Genomic DNA, 23,692 nt, shown 5'->3' with positions numbered 1-23,692 from the left:
GGGGCAGCCAAATAAATAAATAAACAAAATAAATATTAAAAAAAGAAGGTTTAGCAAAATTGCAGAATACAAGATCAACATACAAAAACAATAATTTTGCTCCAATACACCAGCAGCAGTTAGAAAGTACAATTTTAAAAAAGAAGTATGAAAGCAGTGAACCAAAGAAAGACAGAAAATTATGCCCCAAATTATAAAGGGTTATTGAAAGACATAAAAGAAAACTTTAAAAACAAGCAATATACTATATTTATGGATGGGAAGCATCAAGATCGAAATGGTTTCAGTTCTTCCCAATTAAATAGTAACTGCAGTATAAATAAAAATTCCAGGGACTTCCCTGGTGGTCCAGTGGCTAAGACTCTGAGCTCCCAGTGCAGGGGCCCAGGTTCGATCCCTGGTCAGGGAGCTAGATCCCACATGCTACAACTAAGACCCAGAGCAGCCAAATTAAAAAAAAAAAAAAATTCCAATTAAGTTTTTCACAAGCAAGAGCAAAGAACCAAGGGTAGCCAAGATATCCCTTAAGAGGATGAAATAGATGAAAGGAAAACCTTCCTTACTAACTACTAAGAGTTTATTACAACTTTAATTGAGACACGATGGCTTTGGCTTGCTGCTGCTAAGTCACTTCAGTCGTGTCCGACTCTGCAACCCCATAGACGGCAGCCCACCAGGCTCCCTCGTCCCTGGGATTCTCCAGGCAAGAACACTGAAGTGGGTTGCCATTTCCTTCTCCAATGCATGAAAGTGAAAAATGAAAGTAAAGTTGCTCAGTCGTGTCCGACTCTTAGCCACCTCATGGACTTCGGCCTACCAGGCTCCTCCGTCCATGGGATTTTCCAGACAGAGATAGACAAAATGACCAATGGAACAGATCAGGGAACAGATCAGGGAGCTCTGATCTGAGCCCAGATCAGGAGCAGAACTATACAGAAAGAGAAATTTGACATTTGATGGCAAAACATCAATACATATGATGGTATTACAATCAGAGGGGAAAGGATGTAATCTGCAATAAATAATGTTGGAGCAATTGGTTATCCATGTAGGAAAAAAGTGTTTAAGTTAGATTTTATTTCATATCATACACATATAAGTGGGTTAAAAAGCTAATATTATAACTAAGCATTTTAACATTTTTAGAAGAAAATATAGGGAATAAGCTTATGATCACCAATTAGGGAAGGATTTAATTAAGACATAAAAAGCATAAGCCAATAAGGAAAAGACAAATACATTTAAAAACATAAACACAAAGACAAAAACAAACAAATTCTCTCTTCAACCAAAATGAATGCAAGTTACAGTCTGGGAGACATGTGCAACATATTTAACAAAATAGTGAGTACCTAGAACACAGAAAAATTAGTTGATAAAAAAGAAGCAGCCCAATAAAAAAAAAAAATGGACAAAGTACATTAACAGGCATTTCACAGAAAAGGAAACCTGTGAGGCCAAAAAACTTATGAAAAGATTCTCAACCTCACTCAGTTCAGTTCAGTCGCTCAGTCATGTCTGACTCTTTGCGACCCCATGAATTGCAGCACGCCAGGCGAGAAATCAGGAAATGCAAATTACATTAACATTTCACATCCACCCAATTGGCAAACATTTTTAAAGTCTGAAAATACCAAGTGTTAGTAAAATGTGGAGCAACAGGAATTCTCTCATACTATTGATGGGAACGTAAATTGGGAGAACCGACATATCCAGCATTTCCATTCCCAGGAACATAATCTGAAGACTCCCTTTCACAAGGACATATGTAAAAGGCTGCTTGCATCAGAATTGTTTGTGATAGGGGAAAACTGGAAATAACCAAAACTGTCTCAACAGGAGAATACCTAACTAATCACCTAATAATACCTAATTATTCATACAATGAATCCTATATGCAGCAGTTAAAATAACTGAACAAAACTGCATGTATCAACATGGATAAATCTCAAAAAAGAAAGTACTAAGGGGAAAAAAAGCAAGACGCAGGATATATACACTATGACACCATTTATAATAAGTTAAAATATACCTAACAGTATCACATGTTCTTCATGGGACTCTGTATAAGTAAAGGTATACAAATATTCATGGTGATGATATTGTACCAATTCTGGTATAGTGGATGCCTCTGATGAGACAGGAAAGGGACTGGGGTTAGGTAAAAACATATTCTAGAAGTTACTGAACCATATCTGTAATATTTTATTTTAAAATAAAATAGGAAATAAATATGGCAGAACAATGGGTACACTGATGTTTATTGTATTAGTCTCTTTAATTTCCCATGCGATTGAAATGTTTTATTTAAAGTGAATAACTTTGAAATAAAACTTCAGAAAAGACTTTATCTTAATGAATGATAAAATTCCTAATAAATGATTTCAATAAAACTTAACCATAAAATGTCAAAATTCTCATTGTTAAACATAAATATTTCTATTTTAAGCAAATACATGTCCATATTATCAATCAATAAATAAAAGCGCTATGTAGACATCAACTGATCACAGGATAAAAAAATACATAAATATACACACACGTGGGTAGGCTGGAAATGAGCACTAAAAAATTAACAAACTTGTAAGTGAGAAGAGTTTGGGATGATATTCCTTTTTAAAAAAAACTCAATGAGTGAAATGTTGAATTAATATATTACATATGTAACTGAGAAATTTTTACTTCAGAAATAATATAGCAGGAGAGATTTAAATAGTGCTCTAGAAATGCACAGACAAAGCAATCACGTAATTTTTGGCCTTACTCTGAATTCATTTCTTTCTGTTAAATGATCAGGTTAAACAAACAGGCACACGACAAAATGAACAGGTCAAATCACTATCGACACTTACACCGAAAAAAAAAAATCACTATCAACACCCAGTTTTCAAGGGCAATGGCAGTTAAGAACCCACCCAGAGTGATACTTTGCTCTTCCTTTAATTAAGGTGGGGCTTTGAAAACTCAATTGTTCCATCTGTGTTTCAAATCAATCAGATGAAATTCACCTTTTACATGGCCTGAATCCTGATAGCTCAGCACACCTGATAGGTAATTTAATCATCTCTGGTGTAGATGAACGCAAGCTCAAATTAGCTCCTGAAAGAGTTGGTCTTCTCTGAGATAGCTGTGCTTTTCCACTTTTATGCAAGAGCTGAGCTTCACCAACTGGCTAGCTGGAGGTGTTATTAAAAATTTAGTGAAAGAAACAAAGGTGTGCTCTGGTGTCTCTGGTTACCCTTTCTACTGTTACTCCCGCGGACAAAAGGCAGAGGGCCTGCTTCATGAATAATGTGACATGGAATATTCACAATCTATTTTTAATGGAGTCAAGTAATAACATTAAGAGAGATATTCGCAATCTTCAAATTTCACACAGTAACAGGCACAGTAATGTGTTTTGATTCTGAAGTGAGGATATCAAGATATGTTTTTCCCCCCAATATGCATACTATTAACATCAAAATTAAATTTCACATTTATTGCATATAGGTTATAAAAATGGATCAAAGTTCTAAAAGTCATAATGGGAGTGCAGGACAGAGCAGTTAACTAGATTTCAATCAGTTCTACTTACCCCACAATGTAGCTTCTTTACTTTTCAAACCAAGTTAGAAATTAGCAACCGGTGTGCACGGTGAATCCTGTGAGAAGATCATTCTGTGATCTTTATTCACTGGGAACCTTGTTTCCCAGGACACTAGAAAGAGGTTCCTAGATGCTGTAGCTGTTCACCCAACAGTTCTGGAAAATTATCTTAAACGGCCTTCGAGTGTACATGTTTCAGTTTTGAATGAGAGTAAACTGACATGAAAAGATACAGTCTTGAAAACCAAGTGAGGATAGCAGAGCACTGAGATTTGGAGAGACCAGAGAAAAGCATGGTCAAAGCCCCCCTTACTCTCCAACCCAGAGAGAGTCCTACCTGTTCTATCTGCTTCTTTGGCCCTCAAGCGGTTTCTCTTCCCTTTCTGCTGGAGAGAGCAGAGCAGCCAGGATGAAGCAGGAGTTTATTTCCTCTGCGTATTCACTTACCAGCTCAGCAAATATTGATTGATCTCCTACTATGCACCAGGCACTGTTCTGGGAGTTGAAGATTCAGCACTGACCAAATATACAAAGCTCCACAGGACATTGCGTTCACTGCTGAATCCCCAACACCTAGAAGAGTGCCAGGCACATACCAATATGGGTGAAATGGATTTGAACAGAAATGGACAATCTGCTGACAGTCACCATGGGCTGTGCACTGCCTTGACCAAGTATTAGAAAGAGTACAGGTAGTTGGGATTTAGGCCAGAAGTTTATTCTGGGTTCATTCTTTTCAAGGACCGATCTATGCCAGAAATTCCCACAGGTGGGACAGAGCCAGAAATAACCTAGATCCCAATTTTACTGCCTCTCATCAGTCTTCAGATTTATAACTTGTTTTAGGTGAGGTAGCTAATCAATCTCAGATACTTCTTTCCCTCCAATCTCCAGAGAAGTAGTCAGGTTTGGACTGTGATGACAGAATCATATCTTCATTATTATGGTGAATGAAATCTGTATCTGGAAGGTCAAACGATTTGTCCAAGTCACCTGGTATGCTGGTGACAGGGTCATGACTGACTCAATCTCTAGACCAAAGGTTTCTAATGTCTTTATTCATCAGGGAGCCTTCTGGCCTGTTTAAAAAAAAAAAAAAATCCTGAAACTCTCAGAATAAAGAGCCCATAAACATGTAGGGAAGAACCCCTGGAGAAGGCAATGGCAACCCACTCCAGTATTCTTGCCTGGAGAATCCCATGGACGGAGGAGCCTGGTGGGCTACAATCCATGGGGTTGCAAAGATGCAGACACAACTGAATGACTGAGCACATACATGTAGGATATCAGGGACTTGGCAAGGTAGAAGCTTACTGTTGTAACCCTAGCTTTCCTGTTAAGAAAGAAGGTGCTCAGGCACAGAATGAAAGAAAGAAAAAAAAAAAAAAAACACATGAAAACCAGAGCTATTGGATTTTGCTCTCTTTTGGATGTTGTCTTATCTGCTTTATATTTAACTCCAGTGTCCTTCAGTACCAACTCCCCATACAGACCAAATTCCTTGCCTAAATGAAAAGCAATATATAAGAGTCTTAATACTTTATTAACTTAAAACATCACTCTAATAAATACGTATTAACAAACATAATACACTCCAGAAGATCTAAAAACATTTACATCAAAGTAAAAATATCACTTTTTTTCCCTCTGTGGTACACATGGAGGGTTCAAAAGAGTTGAAGACAGAGCCTTCATTCCCACATGCCTGCTAGCTTAGACATCTTAAAAATATCAGCTTAACAATAAAAAAACAATTTATACATGAATCTTTGAAGTATCTATTCAGCTATTTTTCGTTTATGTTTGATAAAATCCAAACGACCTGAAGGGAAGTTTCAAGATCCTGTTTTATCTTCTCAGAATTCCTTTGTGGGGAAGAACAGACCCAGCTACTTGGAGATGCAGGTCAGGGACAGAGACTGAGCCGCTACTCTCTGGCTCCCTAGTACCTAGCATAGTGCCTGATACCATGGTAACTGGTGGTCAGTAGACATTTGCTGAGTGAACAGATGACAGCCTTGCCCAAAGGCATTACTATGTGCTTCCACTCTTCTGAAGAAGCCTTCACAAGTCTCCTGGAGGGAGAACCTTGAATCTCTTCTCACCAAGCCCACTTTCCTTCTGCTTCTTTTTGGGCAGGCTCTACAGTGCATTTTTTGTCATTTTCAAAAGTATGAAATTCCCTTCCCAAATCAGTTTCTGAACCAATTTTCAAATGCAAGAAACAATTCCTCCAAGCTTTATAGGCAGCACCCAACAAAAAGGGGTCAACAAAGTCCCCAGAAGGAAAAAAATAACACTCATTCTTCATTCCAGATAAAAACATTAATATGTATCTGTCTTGTGAGAGATGATTCCTCCTCTTCCACACAAGTATCTGGGGTTGGACAGGAAGAGAAGGGAAGAAACCCAAGGGGCTTTCTATCTGTGGAACAGGTCTGGGTATGGGAAGGACTATCAGGCCGAAGATTTTAGCCGATTTCTTCTCCACTTGGAGTCTTCAGGTGTAAAGAAGCCTATTTGGCGAGTCCTCTGCCCAGGGAGTCATTCGGTTCCCCCTCCACGCTGGACTTTGAAAAGGTAACTTATCTCCTCTGGCAGTTCCAGGGAGGAAAGGGAAAAGGTATCACCCCAGAGAGATCTGCGGAAGTGGCTGGTGGCAAGTGGGGAGGCTGCCCTCCGTAGTGTTGTATGACTGCACACGCGAATGAGGTGCGGTGTTCACTTGAGCCCATGCTGCGTCTCCCGGTGCCGCCTGAGGTCCACCTTCCTCTGGAAGCCTTTTCCACACAGGTCGCAGCCGAAGGGCTTGAAGCCTGTGTGCTTGCGGCTGTGGGTGATGAGGTTGGAGCTCTGGCTGAACGCCTTGCCACACACCTGGCACTTGTGGGGCTTCTCGCCTACAGGGATGGAAGGGAGAGGGGGAAGCATGAGTCCATGATAAAGCTAGCGGGGACTCACAGTGACCCACAGGATCTTGGCAGCAGCTGGCTACACCACAGCCTAAGGCCTGTGAGCAGTCTGGAGGGTGATGTGTGTGGCAATGCAAGGCCAGGGAAGCCATAGGTGCACCAGGTGGAAGGGAGGCTTTCTGCATGGGGGTTCCCAGCCGGAGGCCTCAAACCGTTTCCTGCTAAACGGAAGCAGAGCACAGGCCACGTGCCCTCCCCAGAACTGCAGCTGAATCCGCCCTGGGAGGACACCCCCGACTTCAGAAGTAGAAAGCTCCCCACAGCAGATGTTCAGCACAAGGGCTGTAGGGGGGTGGGGTGCTGTCTTTCAAACCATGTGACTCTGTTCTAATGGAGAGGAAGTTTTCAAATCTGAATTTCCAAGTCGGTGTTGGTCTGTGTGGACCAGTGAGGCTGCCTTCTTTCTTGCCCTTGGAGGACAACAGAATGCATCTGAAGGATGGGTATTTCTCGAAGTCTTATTTTTAAAAAATCCACACCTGGGTCACAAAGTATTTCTTAAGGCAGCTGATCCTTTTCTATCTTGATTTTACTTTTTTTTTTATGAGGGTAATCACAGGATTCTTTATATACCAACAGCTCTTTCACCATGGATTAATAAATAACAGAAAAGTGTTCCTTTTCCCCCCTAATCCATGTACAGTTTAACATTTGGAAAAGCAGTATGATGTTTTCAAATAGCCTCAGCATGGCATTATTGTCAGGTTTGGCCTTGGAAAAAATGCAAAATAGATGAAGTTTGTTTTTGAGGAACTCTCTGTTCCTCTTGCTATACCCCTTTCTATCTTTGTGCTTCAGATTTCCTTGATAAGGAACCACTCATCAAAACTTATCCTATCCCTTTAGGGTCAAACAAATCTGAGAAACAAATTCTAGCTATAATGAAAACGTTTGATAAAGGCTTAATGTTTCACTCAATCAAGATCCTAGTTGCATTTTGGTAAATGTCTTGAATACCTTTACTCAAAAGGAATGAGTTGCATGGAAATTTCAGGCAAGAGAACACAATTAAAGTAGGATATTTTTTCTGGGTTTTCTGACGGAGGCATCTACACTCACTTCAGTTCAGTTGAGTCGCTCAGTCGTGTCCGACTCTTTGCAACGCCAGACATATTTAAAAACATCAATGGTGATTGTCTGGAACACACTGCAAATTAAGTCAGTATTCATATTCTGAAATAAAATTCTGGCTCTCATGTAAATATCTTGTTGATTATTAAAGAGAGTGGTCCTGGCATTAACACTGCCGCCTACACAAAACCAAAAATTTAGAATCCAGGACTGGAAGCCAGAGCATTCCACAGCCTGATGATTTACTTCCAGTCTGAACTTTGGTAAATCATTCCATCTCTCTGAGTTTCATGATGGTAAGAGCAGCTCCTTCTACTTTATGGGACAGAAGTAAGAATCAAAGGAAGAGAGAGATTTGAAAGCATTTGGTACGTTATGAAGCATTATAATAAGTAAAGAATCATCATTATTATGACAAACTTGCTTATATTTTAAAAAGGGCAATAAGTGAATAGAGGAGTTCTATATTCACCAATCCTTTTGACTTTGAAAACAGAATACAATAAACAGTGGTAGAAAGCATAGACACTTGAGAGCAGACAGTCCTGAATTTAAGTCGGATCTACCACTTGCTACCAATATGACTCTGAGAAAGTACCTAACCCTTCTGTGCCTCACTTTATGTTTGTTCTTCTCTAAAATGGGGATAAGGAATAGTCTTCACCTCCCTGAGTTGTTGTGAGCATAAAATGAGATACCGCATTTTAAAAGTGCTTAGATGAAAAAGCCTAGTAATATTTACCATTTTTTCCCTTGCTCAATCAGAATAAGCAGTCAGACTCCTAAAAATGCAGCCAAGAGGTCGCACGTAAGACCCTTCCCCCTGAAAAGGCTGGGTGGTAGCCCTGGAGAAAATCTCGATCTCTAGGTAAACATTTAGAGCAATGCTCTGAAAGGACCCGGAGCTTCATATTTCACCTAGAGCAGAAAGAAGTTGGAGCAGCTGCTAACGTAGAGGAAAATATTCTTTGCAAGGATAGAAAACTTGCAGCTGACCTGCTGAATGGTTCTTCAGATATAACCCCAAATCAAAGACTCTGTGGAGAACCATGTATGTAAATGAATCAGAGAGAATCTGCCTCCTCAGTTTTCTCTGCGTGGATTAACTCCTTCTGGGAGGTCCCACCTACCACCAATTCTCTTCAAGAATATCACAGAGGTGAATTACCTTGGCCTCAGGGAGAAACACTTGGACCTCCCCCACCCTCCCCCTATTTCCCATCCCTCACCAGGTGTTTCCTACCAGCCAAAGGCCTTCGCTCACCAGTGTGGATGAAGGTGTGTTTCTTCATGTCTGACTTCTGATGGAACCTCTTGCCGCAGTACTGACAGGGGTAGGGCCGGGTGTCTGAGTGGATGAGCAGATGTGTGGACAGCGTAGATGACCTCTTGAAGCTCTTGCCACAGATCTTACAGTCAAAGCTCCGTTCCTGCAGAAAGACGTGGCATTCCTATTGCAATCGTCTAGGCTGCCATTCTCCTCACCACCAACTGACCCTGAAATCCCCCAAACCAGGACTGTCCCCTCCTTCAGACTCTCCATCCACACAGGGTGCTCCATTATCCTCTCTCCTCCCAGTTTATTTCCAGCCTCCATCCTTCCCGCTCTTATCCTCTACCCCTTTAACATTTTTTCGACCCAAACACTTTTCAGCCACAACCTTCCACACCCCTTGGCAAAACTGTATCCCCACCCTGCTTTTTTGACACCCATTTACAAACACTTCTCCACCCTCCTCAACAGGAGGCTTAGACCTCAATCTCTTGAGATGCTCCTCCCCCATCCCATCCCCACCCAGTGTGGGTGTTGAAGGAGACAGAATACTTTTGAGCAAATGAGTTTGTAAATAAGCATTCTGCTGCCATCGTTACTTGTGTTCTTATTTGGTTATCTACCCTCTCAGCTAAAGCATAATCTCTGTGAGGGTATCCTGTCAGGAAGCTGGTGTGTTATTGGATTCTCAAGGACCTAGTACCTGAAGTTGAGCAACAAATATTTACAAATGAATAAATGAAAGAATAGCGGGACAAACACTGGAGGCTCTAAATGAGCTGAGATTCCTCCTTTTCAACCCGCAGAGGTCAAGGCAGGTTAAGTATCAGCCATTTGGTGAAAAGAAAGAGGCCAAGAAACAGAGCTAACAAATTTGACATATCACCCGCAGGAGTGCATACAAGCCTTCCTCAGACCCAAAGTAATGATCAAGATCACTTTCCTGAGTCTCACAAACAATGTGACACCGAACTCCAGGGCTGCCTCGAGGCCGGCAACGCCCGACCTCTCTCTCCACGCCTACGTCTGAGCCAGGGGACGTGGCAGAGGGGACTGGGGGCAGTCGGGGTAAGTCCAAGGCGAAAGCTGCCAGGCGGAGAGCATCCGGTGTCGCACAGGAGATCCCCGAACGCGAAAACCTGAGCAGGGCGGCGCGCGGCCGTTCGCCCCGCGCTTACCTGCGAGTGCACGGCTTTGTGCTGCTCCAGGCTCACCGCGTGCCCGAAGGTCTTGCCGCAAATCTCGCACGCAAAGGGTCTTGTGCCGCTGTGGGACCTGCGCACGTGCACCTCGAGCCCGTGCGGTGTGGAGAACACCTGAGGCGGGTGGGGCCGGGGAGAGGGCCGCTGAGAGGGGCCGAGGGGCGCGGACGCCGGCTGGGCGCGGGCCGTGGGGCGCGGGCGCGGGGCCGGTCAAGCCAGGCGCGCGGGAGCCTCACCTTGCTGCACTTGATGCACTTGTAGGAGCCGCCGCCCAGCAGCAGGCGGGTGCACAGCAGCTCCGACTCCACCTTGACGCCTGTGCCTTTGTCGCCGTGCAGCCCGTGGCCGCGCTCCGGGTACAGTCCGCCGGTGGCCGGCCGCTCGTACAGTCCTGCCGCCGCGGGCCCGAAGTCGCCGAAGAGCCCCAGGCCCGCGCCGCCGGCAGTTCCGCCTCCTGCGCTGCCTCCCCCGGGCGCCCCGGCCCCCGCGCCGCCCGCAGCTCGCTCCGGGCCGTACAGCGCCGCGGGATGGCCTGGCTCCGGGGCGCGCTCGCAGAAGAGGCCTAGGCCGGCGCCGCGCTCCAGGGCCGCGCACGGCCGGTAGCTCTGCACCAGGTGCCGCAGATCGGAACCCGCCAGGCCGCTCCACGAGTACGGCTTGAAGGGCAGGGGGAAGGGCTGAGCTTCGTCCAGCGACGGGCACACCGACTTCTCCGAGGCTGTGGAGGCACAAGAGGGCGTCCGGTCAGGTCAACCGGTCGGTGTGTCTATGGAACTGCCAGGCACCCATCCCTGGGGCGCCGGGGCGCCGGCCCTTGCGCTGGGTGCCAGGGACGCCTCCAGGCTCAAACCCTGGCCGGGTCCCTGGGGCCTCCGAGAACCACTGGAGGCGGCAAGGCAGCACACAGAAACTTAAAATGATATCGGGCGAGGACTTTCTGTGCCAGGACAGCCGAAGCGCACGACGTTAAGAGGGTCTTTTTAGACTGGACCGGCACATGTGGCGGCCGCGTAGAGAAGGGCGCGCCATGCTTTACAAACGTTTGGAGCAGAGCCGAGCTGTGCCGGACGAGAAAGCGGCCACTGTTTCGGACCTGGACGAGCCTGCGGGCAGAGGGCCCAGTGCCGGCGCTTTCCCGGCCCCTACGTGTTCCCACTCCGTCCTTTTTCTTTCCTGGGATCTATAATGAGGGAGGGAGACGAGGACCAATAAAATATGGCCCGACCTATCCGAGACATTTGTGTCTGGGGGAAAAAAAACAACGGGAAGGTGTAAGCACTCTCAACGTTATTAAATATCCAGTGTTGGCAGGTAGCGAAGAGGCAGCGGGAAGGGGGTTTGGGGCTTGATCTGTTTGCCAAAATACTCCCCGTTCCCATTCCTATCGTAGTTTGACAGGGGACAAAAAAGAAAACAAAACACGAATTTCTTAGAGAATAATTTAGAATTGAAGGTTTAGCCACCACCTGCAAGACGAACAACTTTCCGAATTAGCGGCCTTCTGCACCCCCACCCCTGCGAATTTTGTTAAAACCAGCTACCAATATACACTTTCCCCTCAGTACACACGGATTTACAGATCTGTTCACAAACACTGCAGTTCTGTGAACAGATCCAGCTCAGGCTAGTCACTTCAGTGAGAAGTGGCTTCTCACTTCGAGTTTCCGTCGGAGATTCCGGCGGCGCCCAGTCCTTGCGGGGCGGTGTCCAGCACAGCCAAGAAGGACTCTCCGGTGGCCTGTTCCCAGACGCCCTCGCTTAGCCAGATCCACACACTGAGTGTGGGATGGGGTTGGGGGTATCTTTTAAAACTGGTAAATGGAATCTGGAAATAACCGGTCCTTAGCAGAATCCCGGTCCTGCGCTCTCCATGCCCCTCCGCCGGAACCGGAGACTCGCCCCCACCCAACGCGCAAGTCACTCAGTTTGCGCGAAACTCGATTGCTGGCTGGAAATGAAACCAACAAGCACTGGTTCCCAAAGCCGGGCCAACCCGGCAGAACAAAAAATAAAATAGGCCCCCAATCTGCGCCTGCGAAGACCTAGCGAGGGACCGAGATTTTTGTCCGGCTTGGGGCCCCATCTCTGCCAGGCCCAAAGCGGCGGAAACGAGCTTAATTTTTCAAGACAACGACACATCTTTTTTCACTGACTGCCCAGGTCTCTGTTTGAGACTCGGGGAGGGGTCTGTATTCTGGAATCCTGGCTCTTTGTAAACAATCATCTCTCGTCAGAAAACGAAATGTCAACATTGCTACCTAAAGAAACGACTCATTTATTTTCTTTCGCCCACTAGCTCCGTGCCAATGAATGTTAGGGATGAACAGCCCAGGTCCCGTCGCCTGGGATCCAAGCAGCCGACCCCCGCGAGCAGGCTGACGCTGGCCTAGAGAAGCCAATGCCTCCACTCGGGAAGCAAGAACAAATCCCTCTTCTCGAAAAGATTCTCCGCAATCGATTTGGCACTTCTGTGCCCAAAGCCGCGCGGGTTCATTGCTCAGCGCGGGGTCCCTGTCCCCGCCTCCCTCCCCGGGCCCCAGAGCCCCCAACAGGTCCCTACCTGGAGACACAGAAGGCGACGGAGGCCTCCAAAAGTCTTCAAACTCCGAGCTCCGATCGCACACGCTGCCCTCACAGCTGCCAGGGGACGCGGAGGCTCTGTCGGGGGCTTCGGTCAGCTGAGACTCGGGGGACACACGGCCCCTGAGCTCCGCCTTCGCCCCGCCTGTGCTCGAGATGCCGTCTGCGGAGAAGAGGCCGGATAGGGGCTCAGGTTGGGTCTGGTTGGGCCCGATGGTTCTGAAGTGCGTCCCCCCAGATGGTGGCACCTGGGCTCTCTTAGCTCTCCCCAGACCTGGCCTGAACCCTCCTGGATCCAAGGGCGAGAGCAGGGAGGCCTTGGCAATCTAGGCGACGAGCCCGAAAGGAACCCAAACAGTGGGTAACAAGAAAAGGCAGCAAAGGGGGTTCAGAACTCTTCCCCCGGTTCCTAGGAGATGGCGTGGCGGGACGCAGAGTCTACGGCCCCGGGAGCAGTCCCTCCCGGCCCGCGCCCTCCCCGCACCTGCTCCGCCTGGCGCCAGTACATTCTCCAGGCGGAGGGAATAGTCAGGTCCCGGGGAGCGCGGCTGGTGGTAACTGTGAGCTTTTTTGCTCTTAACCAGGAACGAACGCGGCATGGTGGTCGGGCGCGCTCCCCGCTCCTCTCCAAGGGTCGCTGGAGCCGCCGTCAGCCCACCTTCACCCGAGTTCGTCAGCCCCAGCCAGGCGGAGACCTGCGAGAGGAGAACAGGGTGGAAACGCGCGGGTCAGCACGCTCCGGGGCCCCGGGACTGGGCAGCGGAGCAGAGAGAGCGTTCGGGCAGGGAGGAGGGAGGAAGGCCCCCGGGAGGAGGGGCTTGGCCCCGCTGCGCCACGCTCACCAGGTGGCACTCGGACAGGTGGCGCGAGCCCGCCGCTGCTGCCGCCGTAGCTCAACCCGTCTCCGGGCTCCGACTCAGGCCTCTTCCTTCTGCCCTGCCCACGCCCCTCGGCCCCTCCCCTTCCCTAGCAAAACTCATTGTGGTATCAAACTCTTGGAGAGCTGAAGTCCCCAGCGGGCCAGTTACCCCAACTCGACCACACACTGCCTATACGGATCTGCGAAAGGCGTAGACGCGCCAATCAATTTAGTGGGGCTGGGAGGGGAATGTGTAGACGGTAGCGAACTCGCTTGGGGCAAAGAGCCAAGCCTCCAAGAGCAGGCTCACAGACTGCAGTGAAAAGAGGTCTGGGGAGAAAGGGCTCCTGCTGGCTGAGAGGCGGGGTCGGGGGAACTGCAGCAGAAGGACTAGGGAGAAGCAAAGGCCGGAGAAAGAAGGCAGGAAGGTAGGGAAGCAGGTGGCAGAGGACCAAGCAAGGTCCCGGGGAAAACTCGCTTCCCGGTGATCTTGAACGCCCTGACTCGTGCCCCCACGCAGGGAAAAAGTTGCGACGCGGGTGCGCAGAGAAGAATCAGGTATCCGAGCAAGACATACTGGACCATGGACACCTAACAACGTCTCGGAAAAGCACTTGCCATTCTGCTCACCAGAAACCTGGCCTACGGAAAGTCCAGCCGGATTCGTGCGCGACGGCTGGGAAACGCACGATGTCCGGGAGTCCGAAGAAAACCCACCTTTTAGAGCACGCGGGGAGAGCGCAGGCTGCTCTGGCAGCAGCAGGAGAGCCGGGGTCCGGGCTCGCGGGCCTGGGAGGGAGTTAGTGCCCGCTACTCCGCTCTCATTAACCCCCACAATCAGTTCACCTAATCCCGGGGTCGAAACCTGAGCCCGGCGGGGAGGCGGGGCAGCGCCTACGGTTCTTGCCCCTGGCTCGCTACGGGGGCGGGGCTAGGAGGGCTAGGAGGTCCGGGGAAAACGAATGTGCCTTTCTCTCTCGGTGAAGGCGATGGGGGCCGGGTTCACGTGCGAGCTGTAGGCTCTTCGGGCATGGCAGCTCTCGGTTGTCTTGGTTAGTTCAGACACAAGGGCGCTGGGGATCCCCGGGCGGGACAAGGGTCATCCTTGGGCTTTGCCCGGTTTTTTCTGCCAGCCTAGGGGTCATGCGGCTCCCAGGGTCTAAAGTCAGCCGGTGGGCGCTCCGGAGTCAAGACGGATTCTCGCTCCACGCCCCCACCATGTCCCCTTCCCCGGAAGAAGGACAGGATAGGCTTGAGAGAAAAAGACCGCTGGGACGTGTAGCTGAGTCCCAAGGGATGTTTCCCGTGTCCTAAACGCCAGAAGGCCCCTAGGGGTGAGGGTGCCACCCGCCCGTGTCCGGGCCAGCCCCTACGATCGGGGATTTAGGAGGCTTCGGGGTGCTCGGCTGCCCTAGGGCGAACGACTGTCTGTTCAGTTTTCTCTGAGCCCCGGCATGAGCCGCTCCGTCGGCTGTCTACTTAAGACACCACAAAGCCAAAAATCAATTTCTTAAACGGCTATGAAACTCGGAGGAAAAGGAAAACGAGGGTGAAAATGTCCCGAGGGGCCCTGCTGCGGCTCGGTGCGGAGCGGGACGGGGGTGGGGCGGAGATCCAGGGATGAGCTGTCCCCACCGCCGCCGAGTCTGGACTGGCTGGAACAGCGCGGGATCAGGCAGGCACGCAAGCAACCTCCCGACTCGGGCCACAGCCGCACGCCTCTCTTTCAGCCTGGCAGGCTCCGTCCGTTCCCGGGAGGGTGGAGTGGGTAGAGCGGTAGTAGGACCAAGGGCTGATCGCGTGGGAAGGCGACCTCTCGCAGCAGCTGGCGGCCGAGGGGTGGGGCGGTCCCCTCGGCGCACGCGGGCCGGCCGAGACTCTTCGCAGCCAGGGCCTGGGATGGCGGGAGCTGGAGAGCTCAGCTGCCGCCGTCTCCCCACCAGATGTTTCCTTTCCTGTGGATCCCGCTCCCTCGCAGAACCAAACTGCCTGGCGTGGGTCCTCTGAGCCAGATCCCCAGCGCCTCCGTATGGGTCGCGCGGGGACCAAGAGGATACAGCTCTTTTGGCTCCCAAGCTGCGGCCGACCTCGTGTGGGAACCCGGTAGAGCCCTCCGGTCTTCCCCGCAGCGGCAGCGCCGTGCCAGTTCCCGCGTCCGCCCCCGCCAGGGAGAGAGGCGCAGCGGACCTACCTGAGGGGTCAGGGCGCGGGCACAGCGCTCCGAGAGTTTTCAAACTGAGTTGCTTTCGGGAGAGACCGCGCTGTCTCTCTTTCTCTCTTTTTTTAAATCTCCTTCCGAGCTCAGCCCCCAAAACCACAAGCTTCACTTCCTGAGCGTTAAGGAGTAGCTCGCTTAGCCTTGTCAGACCTGCCCCCCTCCCCTCCTCCAAGCCCCAGTCGGGCGGCAGGGCGCGCTCCTCCTTTGCGCAAGGGTGTATAGGAGGTGGACAAGGGGCCCGGCCTTCCTAGCGCCCTCCCCCGCGGCTCTCTCCGTGTTTTTTTTTTTTTTTTTCCTCTGTGGGAAGGCAGGAGATGGGGAGACCCAGAGGGCCCAAACACCCGGGCACTAGAAATGACTCGAAAGAAAAAGAACTATTCTTGGCTCCTGGGAGACTTCCGCAGCGAGAAGAAGTCACAGATTCAGGACACAGATTGACTGGAGCGCCGGGGCTGGTAGCGTCCAGCTCCGAGGAGGCTTCCCCGCCCATCTGGGCCGGGACACTCCCCCCCCCCCCCCCCCCGCCCCCAACCACCACACACACACACCCAACCCCGCCGCCTGCTTGGGCTACGCCGCCCCCGGGTCGGGGCCGTGAATCACCCGCCCGCGGTGCCGCCGGCCTGGAGCCCGGCGAGTGGCCGCGGCGTCCGCAGAGCGAAACCTGCCCCGCAGACCCGAAATAGCTTGTTGTGGAAACACTTCGGGATAAATACGCCCAACAAGGCTGAAAATACCTTGACACCCAATCCCAGAGGTTTGCTCATTTCCCTTCGGATTTAGGTAATGGTTAAATTTGGAAGAGGTGGGCGAGCGCCGAGCCCCCGGCCTAAAGGGTGCAGGCGGCGCGTCCTGCGGGCGCCCGACTGGGCTGGCAGGCACGCCCTCCCCACGCCGCGCTCCTCTGAGCTGGGCCGGGTCCGCTCTGCCGGCGGCTAATTTCCGGTGGTCGGAGCTGCAAAATTAAAGGCCGCGCGGGAGGGAGCGCGCGGGGGCAGCGACGGCGGCTGCTCGGCTGACCCCGCCCTGCCGGGACAAGCCAAGGAGAGCCGTACCCCAGGCGCGGGCTCCGTCGCCGCCTAAGGTCAACCCAGGCACCTGGACTGGAGGGGAGCAGTAAGGCGCCATAAAAGCACCACCCTGCTGATTATTGAAAAGTCAGTCTTCGCTGCGATTGTGTGTTCCACGAGGGCAGGCAGTGGATCTACAGCATTACATCCTGGCGGGAATGTCTGTGGACTGACTAAGCGAAAAAATAGTATTAATTAACTAATTAATTGTAGAAGACGAAAGAATTAAAACCTCACCCATAAATAAACAAATACAAAAACCTCCAGTGCTAGACTGTATGTGATGATCCAAAGAGTGTGGCCTGTGGTGTGTACTTAAAGCCTAAACCTTTCCTAAGGGGGATTGATAGCCGTTATAATTACCTTGATTTCCTAAATAAATTGAGTTAATTTTGATCACTACTTTCTGCACAATAAATCTCCAGGGAAGAGAGTGGTGTTCCTCAGTTACTGCACAATAACTTACTATTTTTTAGATTAATCCAAAGTTGTCACGGAAAAAAGTCCTTAGAGAATTTTTTTAAGTGATTTCTAATTTGCATTGTAAATCTAAAGGTTTGTGGAAAGTATTTGGTTACTATTGCCATGTTTCAAGCATGCTTTAATAATTTAGACGCTTTATATACCAGTGGCTGCACACCTACTATGTAACAGGTGTGAGACCATACACACATCTTAATTGTGTGACTAGCTGTCCTCCTTACACTACTGTTCATTTGCTTAACACACTTTCTTTATAAATAAGTGCAGAAGCGAGCAATCGTAATCAGAAGGACTACAAATATTGAATTAGCTGAAAGGAAATTACGGTCATTTTGAAGTTTTTATTTGTGTACTTTGTCCTTGCCTAAGATATAAAAATCTTAAAGCAGTCAAAACACATCTTTTTTCCCTTCTATTTTATTCAACAGCAAAAAAAAAAAAAAAATTTAATGATAATGAGACCAAAGAAAACTTACTATCAACCAAGTTCTAGAGAAATGGCGGAACCATTTCCTTTGCACATTAGTAAGTTCAAAGTCAAAATTTCTTGAAAAGGCACTGTGATTAGTTAGTAATTTAGTTGAGAGTTGCTGTTTAAAGTTTCAGAAAGCATGGCGAGACTATGAAGGGAACAGATAATTACCTTAGAATAAATCCCTTTCATTCAGAGGAAATCTAGTCATCTTGCCTTTTTCTTTTTTGCCTTTCATAACCTCTAAGTTTGCAAAGTAAAACTGGGACTGGGACAGGGGCTCCCAGAAAGGAGCGGGTGGAGGGAAGTGGCCCTGAAGTCCCCTTTACATATTCTATGTTGTGAGCCATGTGGGTGTATTACTAATTCAAATAAATAAATGCACACGAAAAATAGTCAGCCATCGAGATCAGGTCATCTCTCAGGCGTATAGTTTTAGAATATGATTCTCATACTTAGAGGGGGACAGAGGAGAAAGGTAAGAAGTGGGGCACCCAGAAAGGATAAGAAACTTGCCAAGGAGCAGCATAGAGCCAGGACCAGAAACGATGATAGAATGAACCTGATTCCCACTATTCCAAGTTCCCTCTCATTCACTACTACATGGAGAGTGAAGCGAGTAAGACAACCCCTACCCTTGAAAGGTACACTTTTTTAAATCTAGGAAGAGTGTGTCTCCCCAAACATTCTTTTGGAACTGGATAAAATAGTAAGCAGAATGTAGGCGTGGGGCGTAATTTTGTATAAACACTTGTTTTCTCAAAAAAACATGTTAAATATACTAATTTTGTCAGTAATTTACTAATTATTATTAAATAATAATAATATATCTACAGATGCCAAATGACCTTCTTCGTATGGCAAACATTTCCAAGCTCTGGCCAGTGACCCATTTATTTCAAGCACCATCTCATAGATCAGAATTTCCCTACAACAAAAGATTTGAGACATTTTTAGAAAGAAGATGGTAACAGGATATTACCAGTTTCTTGTTTAGGTTTTTTTTTTTTTTCACAAAACTTTACAGTTACCATCTCTCTTCTGTTTGTGAGAGGCATAGGAAAATGGGTGGTCCTGAAGCCGCAGAGGAGAGGTAATGCGTCCATTTCCAGCACACATTTCTGTGACGTTTGCATCATTTTATCATCACAGTGATGCTATCAGGAGAGGAAAGAGTCTGGGCTTTTTGTAGATGGCCATTTGTGGTATCAATCTCTGTTCCGCTAGTTACTAGCCCTGTTACTTTGAACAATTTAGCTCAATTCTCCCAGCCTCAGTTTCTCATCTGCAAAGTCCAAATACTTATCAACCTTGCAAGACCGTGGAGCAGTCCTCTGATTTCCACTCTTCACAGATTCCTCTGAGTACCAAGAATGAAAGAATGCTCTCTGTGAAGGTGTCTTGGGTTTAACCTCCTTGTTCCATGTCCTGATTCAGTTTGTTCAACTTCAAGTAAGTGAACTTTGTGACACCATTTTGCAGAGATTTGGATTTTTTAAAAAGCAAAGGTCAGGGGAAAAAAATGAATCAAATATCTATTTTCCTTTCTAGATATCCTATGGATTTACTTGGGTGATGTTATATGAATAATTAACTTGTTTCAGAACTTAGTTTTCCCATCTTTAAAGCAAGAAATGCCTCACATGTATCAAATACCATGAACTTTTGACTGAGGAGTAGATGTGGGAGAGACACTGAGAGTAAAACCAATGTTTAATACACAGAGTGAAAAGAAAAAAAAAAATCACAGGATGGAATTAGGCATGTAATCAGACAAGAGATTTTGTCTACAAAAAAGGTGATGCTTTATTTTTTAAATATATTTTTCATTATAAATTATATTAGATAAAATTTGATAAACACACAAAAGAAGAAACCATAGCAAGACAACATTTTGATATTTTTGCTTTACTTCTTTTAAAAAAAGTGATTGCAATCATATCACAAATACAAATATGTATTCTGTTTTTTTCCACTGGATAATAATATTTCTTCTATTCTCTTTAGTTTTTCAGAAATTCTTTACTTGAACAAAACTATTTTATAATAAAATTATTTAAATAGAAATCATGACAATCATGTTCCTTGCTTTTATATTATTTTTTTGATAATTGATAATTGACATTAAAAATCTATCAACTAGGTTACTATAATTTACTTAATCATGCCTGTCTCAGTATTTAGCTTATTTTCATTTTTTACTATTTTAAATAATGCAGTGATAAGTTTTCTGACTATAGCTTTACCCATATTTTAAATTGTTTCTTCAGAATATCTTTCTAGGGGTGGAATTTCTGGATCCAACAAGAAATATTTTTTATGGCTCTTGTTACATACCAGAAAAAGTGTTTGGGTAATGCACAAGCCAAAAAAAAAAAATCATAATATATAGCAAACAGTTAAAAGATTTAAAAATCAACTATGGAAAAGTAAGGCCATGATAAAAGACTAGACATAGAACTAGTTTTTATTTTATGCACAAGAAGTATTTGTTGGACAGAGGCCACACCCTGTCATACTGCTATGATTTTGTTCTCATGGTATTAAAAAACTATCTAATTTTTGTCTTTGGATTAGTTATTTTAGTGGGTGAAGCTAAATGGAAATATATATTTTTCTAAATTGTATGAATTAAAGGGCTATAAATGCAGAATGATAATTCTGTGAGGTACTATATTTGTCTCACTTCCACCCTTATAAGCATCAAGTTATCAAAATAACACTCAAATGATACAGTAAGTCAGAATAAGATTTGATGGTATCATCATTTATGGAAAGTGGGTAATGCTTTTTTATCAATGTATGCAAAGTTGGGAAATGGGTAGAAGAAATTTGGAGATAAATTAATATAAGACATGCTGTGAGTAAGACCCAATCTTATATTAATATTCAGAACCTTTGCAAACATAAAGAAAAACACTATTTTCCTTTAATAAACATTTGGGACTAATATATTTAAATCTTGTCACATTATAAATTATATTCTCTTAGCTATAAAAATTTAAACATTTACATAAAGAATTTCAAACATCTAAAGAGGGAGGGAGCTGTCAGCTTAGGTGTTCAGAGTTCAAATAAGAAAATTGTTAACCTCACCACGTATATTTTTACATTGTTCCTAAGAACAGATTGACTGAATAAAGTGTCATCTTATGTGTGGGCTGCATGAAATGACTCTTCATAGAAACATACCCAGCGTGAACTTTTATGGAAAAAAAGTATATTTTAGTTAGTGAATGGAAAATGTAGCGCGAGAGAAAATATAATATTATTTTTCTTTTGAGTTTTTCATCATTTCCTCCAGGATGTTTGGTGATCATTTTATCCTGTGTTTACCCTAGATGAAACATAAAGCCTATATATTGTAACTTTAAAAAATTACTCACAAAGCATAGCTCTGCTACACGGAATGTCTGACCTAGAAGTAAGGTGGGAGTTAAGACCCCTGGAAAACTCAGGCGGTCTGTGAAGCTCAAAAGATCAACCCTCATAGCAGCTCTGAGTCAGGTCCCTGGTAGAAGGACAGCATGACTTGTGTTAGGCAGATGCAACCCACTGGGGTGCTCTAGTTCTCCTGCTTACTGGCCTCGTGGAGAAGAGAAAAAGGCTGGTACTTCTCAGAGGCAGACATTAGAGTTGTTTCTATTTCCTGCCCAAGGACACCAGTGGTTTAAGAAGCCTAGGTTCTGATAACTAGCAGCTTTTGTAAACTCAACCAAATCTATTCCCATCTTGTCTCTTTCCACCAAACCCTGCTAATCATTCCACATCTAGCACAGGGAGGAAAAGCCTTGAGCCAAAAGCCATGTGCCTGTTAGAGCCTTAGGAAGTGATAAGGATGGGGGAGATGAAGCTGATAATTTTTATTAGTAGAGGAAAGGGGACACATTTCCTCACCTCCTGCTCCAAGCCCAGAAAACAGCATTAAGTGAGTAACTTGCTAAAATCAGAATAGCTGTATGACAGAACACTTATAAAGTTGATAAAAGAACATATTAAAGCACACTTCCATACCCCATTACCTAAGCTTTACCGCTAATAATATTTTGGAATGTTTTTCTCAGTCTTAAAGTATAATGTATATTTTGTATACTGTGATAATATTGCATAATTGTCCATTTAAATGATGTGTTATGATTTTATTTATTAACATTTTTCTGGACAATTGTTTGTCTTTTTCCCTACTATGAATAATTCTGTGATTTAGCCAGGACATGGAAGCAACCTAGATGTCCATCAGGAGACGAGTGGATAAGAAAGCTTTGGTATATATAAAAGCTTTGGTATATATACACAATGGAATATTACTTAGCCATTAAAAAGAATACATCTGAATCAGTTCTAATAAGGTGGATGAAACTGGAGCCTATTATACAGAGTGAAGTAAGCCAGAAAGAAAAACACCAATACAGTATACTAACGCATATATATGGAATTTAGAAAGATGGTAACGATAACCCTGTATGTGAGACAACAAAAGAGACACAGATGTACAGAACAGACTTTTGGACTCTGTGGGAGAGGGCAAGGGCAGGATGATATGGGAGAATGGCATTAAAACATGTAAATTATCATATGTGAAATGAATTGCCAGTCCAGGTTCAATGCATGATGCAGGGTGCTCGGGGCTGGTGCACTGGGATGACCCTGAGGGATGGGATGGGGAGGGAAGAGGGAGGGGGTTCAGGATGGGGATCACGTGTACACCCATGGTGGATTCATGTCAATGTATGGCAAAACCAATACAATATTGTAAAGTAAAAAAAAAAAAAAGGCAGAGACATTGCTTTGTCAACAGCAACAAAAAAATAAAAATAAAAAAATATTTATATTTATTTATTTGGCTTCTCTGGGTCTCATCTGTGGCATGTGCGGTCCTTAGCTGTGGCATGTGGGATCTAGTTCCCTGACCAGGGATCTGACCTGGGACCCCTGCATTGGGAGCACAGAGTCTTTTAGCCATTGGACCATCAAGGAAGTCCCTGTAATTTTTTTAAAGTGCATTTGGGGTTTTATGTATGTATAATTCTTTCTTTAGGATTGATTGCCAGAAATGGAATTACTGCATCAAAGAATAAGAATTTTTTCAAGTTTATGAACATATATTGACAAATTATTTTCCCAAATGAATACAGTAGTTACACCTCTGCCAAGAAAAATTATAAAGACCATAGTAACCAAGAAAGAGCAGAATGTAGTCATTAAAGACATGGACTCTGAGCCAGGTTTCTAAAATCTAGAAATTCTGACTCTTTCATTTATTAGCCTTTGGCAAGTTCCTCAGCCTCAGCCCCCCAGTTTCTTTATCTGTGAACATGCTCATAGGAATAGCACCTACCTCGTAGTTTGTTGCACTGCAGAGACTTAACAAGTTAACAGATGTGAGGCATCAAGTTGGCATTTACTGTTAGTTATTGTTTCCATATACCAAAGCACTATTGAGGCCCTTTCATGCACTGTCTTTAACCATCCCAATAAACATGCTGTGGAAATAGACTTGAAGAGGTTTGTCTTTCCTAGATCACATGGCCAGAGGACAGGGCCAAGATTCAAACCCAGGCCAGCCTTGGCCGCAGACCCTGCAGGAGGGCTCTTAGAGGGAGGTAGGACCCACAGTGTGGGAGCAATAGCTTTCACACTCCAGACAATGCCCAGGACTTGCCAGGAAGCATTTTATTAATTTTTTTTTTGGGGGGGGGGGGCTGCTGCGCTGGGCCCTCATTGCTTTACACAGACTTTCTCTAGTTGTGGCATTCATGTGGGCTTGTCATTGTGGTGGCTGCTCTTGTGGCTCACAGGCTTAGTTGCGGTGAGGCATGTGGAATCTTCCTGGACCAGGGATCAAAGCTGGGTCTCCTGCATTGGGAGCTTGGTACCTTAGTCACTGGATTGCCAGGAAAGTCC

General features: G+C 46.2%; 1 protein-coding gene across 1 annotated transcript; it reads right to left on the bottom strand.

The window, feature by feature from the left end:
* Positions 1–5,112: 5,112 nt before the first annotated feature.
* GFI1 (growth factor independent 1 transcriptional repressor) lies at positions 5,113–15,821 on the bottom strand. The gene is made up of 7 exons (XM_027536510.1): positions 15,737–15,821; positions 13,171–13,381; positions 12,667–12,849; positions 10,343–10,824; positions 10,083–10,220; positions 8,896–9,061; positions 5,113–6,488 (listed from the first exon to the last, which is right to left on the bottom strand). Exons 2-7 carry the CDS (start codon positions 13,283–13,285, stop codon positions 6,310–6,312), a joined length of 1,263 nt encoding a protein of 420 aa, XP_027392311.1. The 5' UTR covers positions 13,286–13,381; positions 15,737–15,821; the 3' UTR covers positions 5,113–6,309.
* Between the last annotated feature and the right edge of the window lie 7,871 nt (positions 15,822–23,692).

Source organism: Bos indicus x Bos taurus, chromosome 3 (genome assembly GCF_003369695.1).
Source record: "Bos indicus x Bos taurus breed Angus x Brahman F1 hybrid chromosome 3, Bos_hybrid_MaternalHap_v2.0, whole genome shotgun sequence".
Taxonomy (NCBI): domain Eukaryota; kingdom Metazoa; phylum Chordata; class Mammalia; order Artiodactyla; family Bovidae; genus Bos; species Bos indicus x Bos taurus.
Note: the sequence above shows the minus strand (reverse complement) of the source record. Positions and strands in the feature narration are given on the sequence as shown.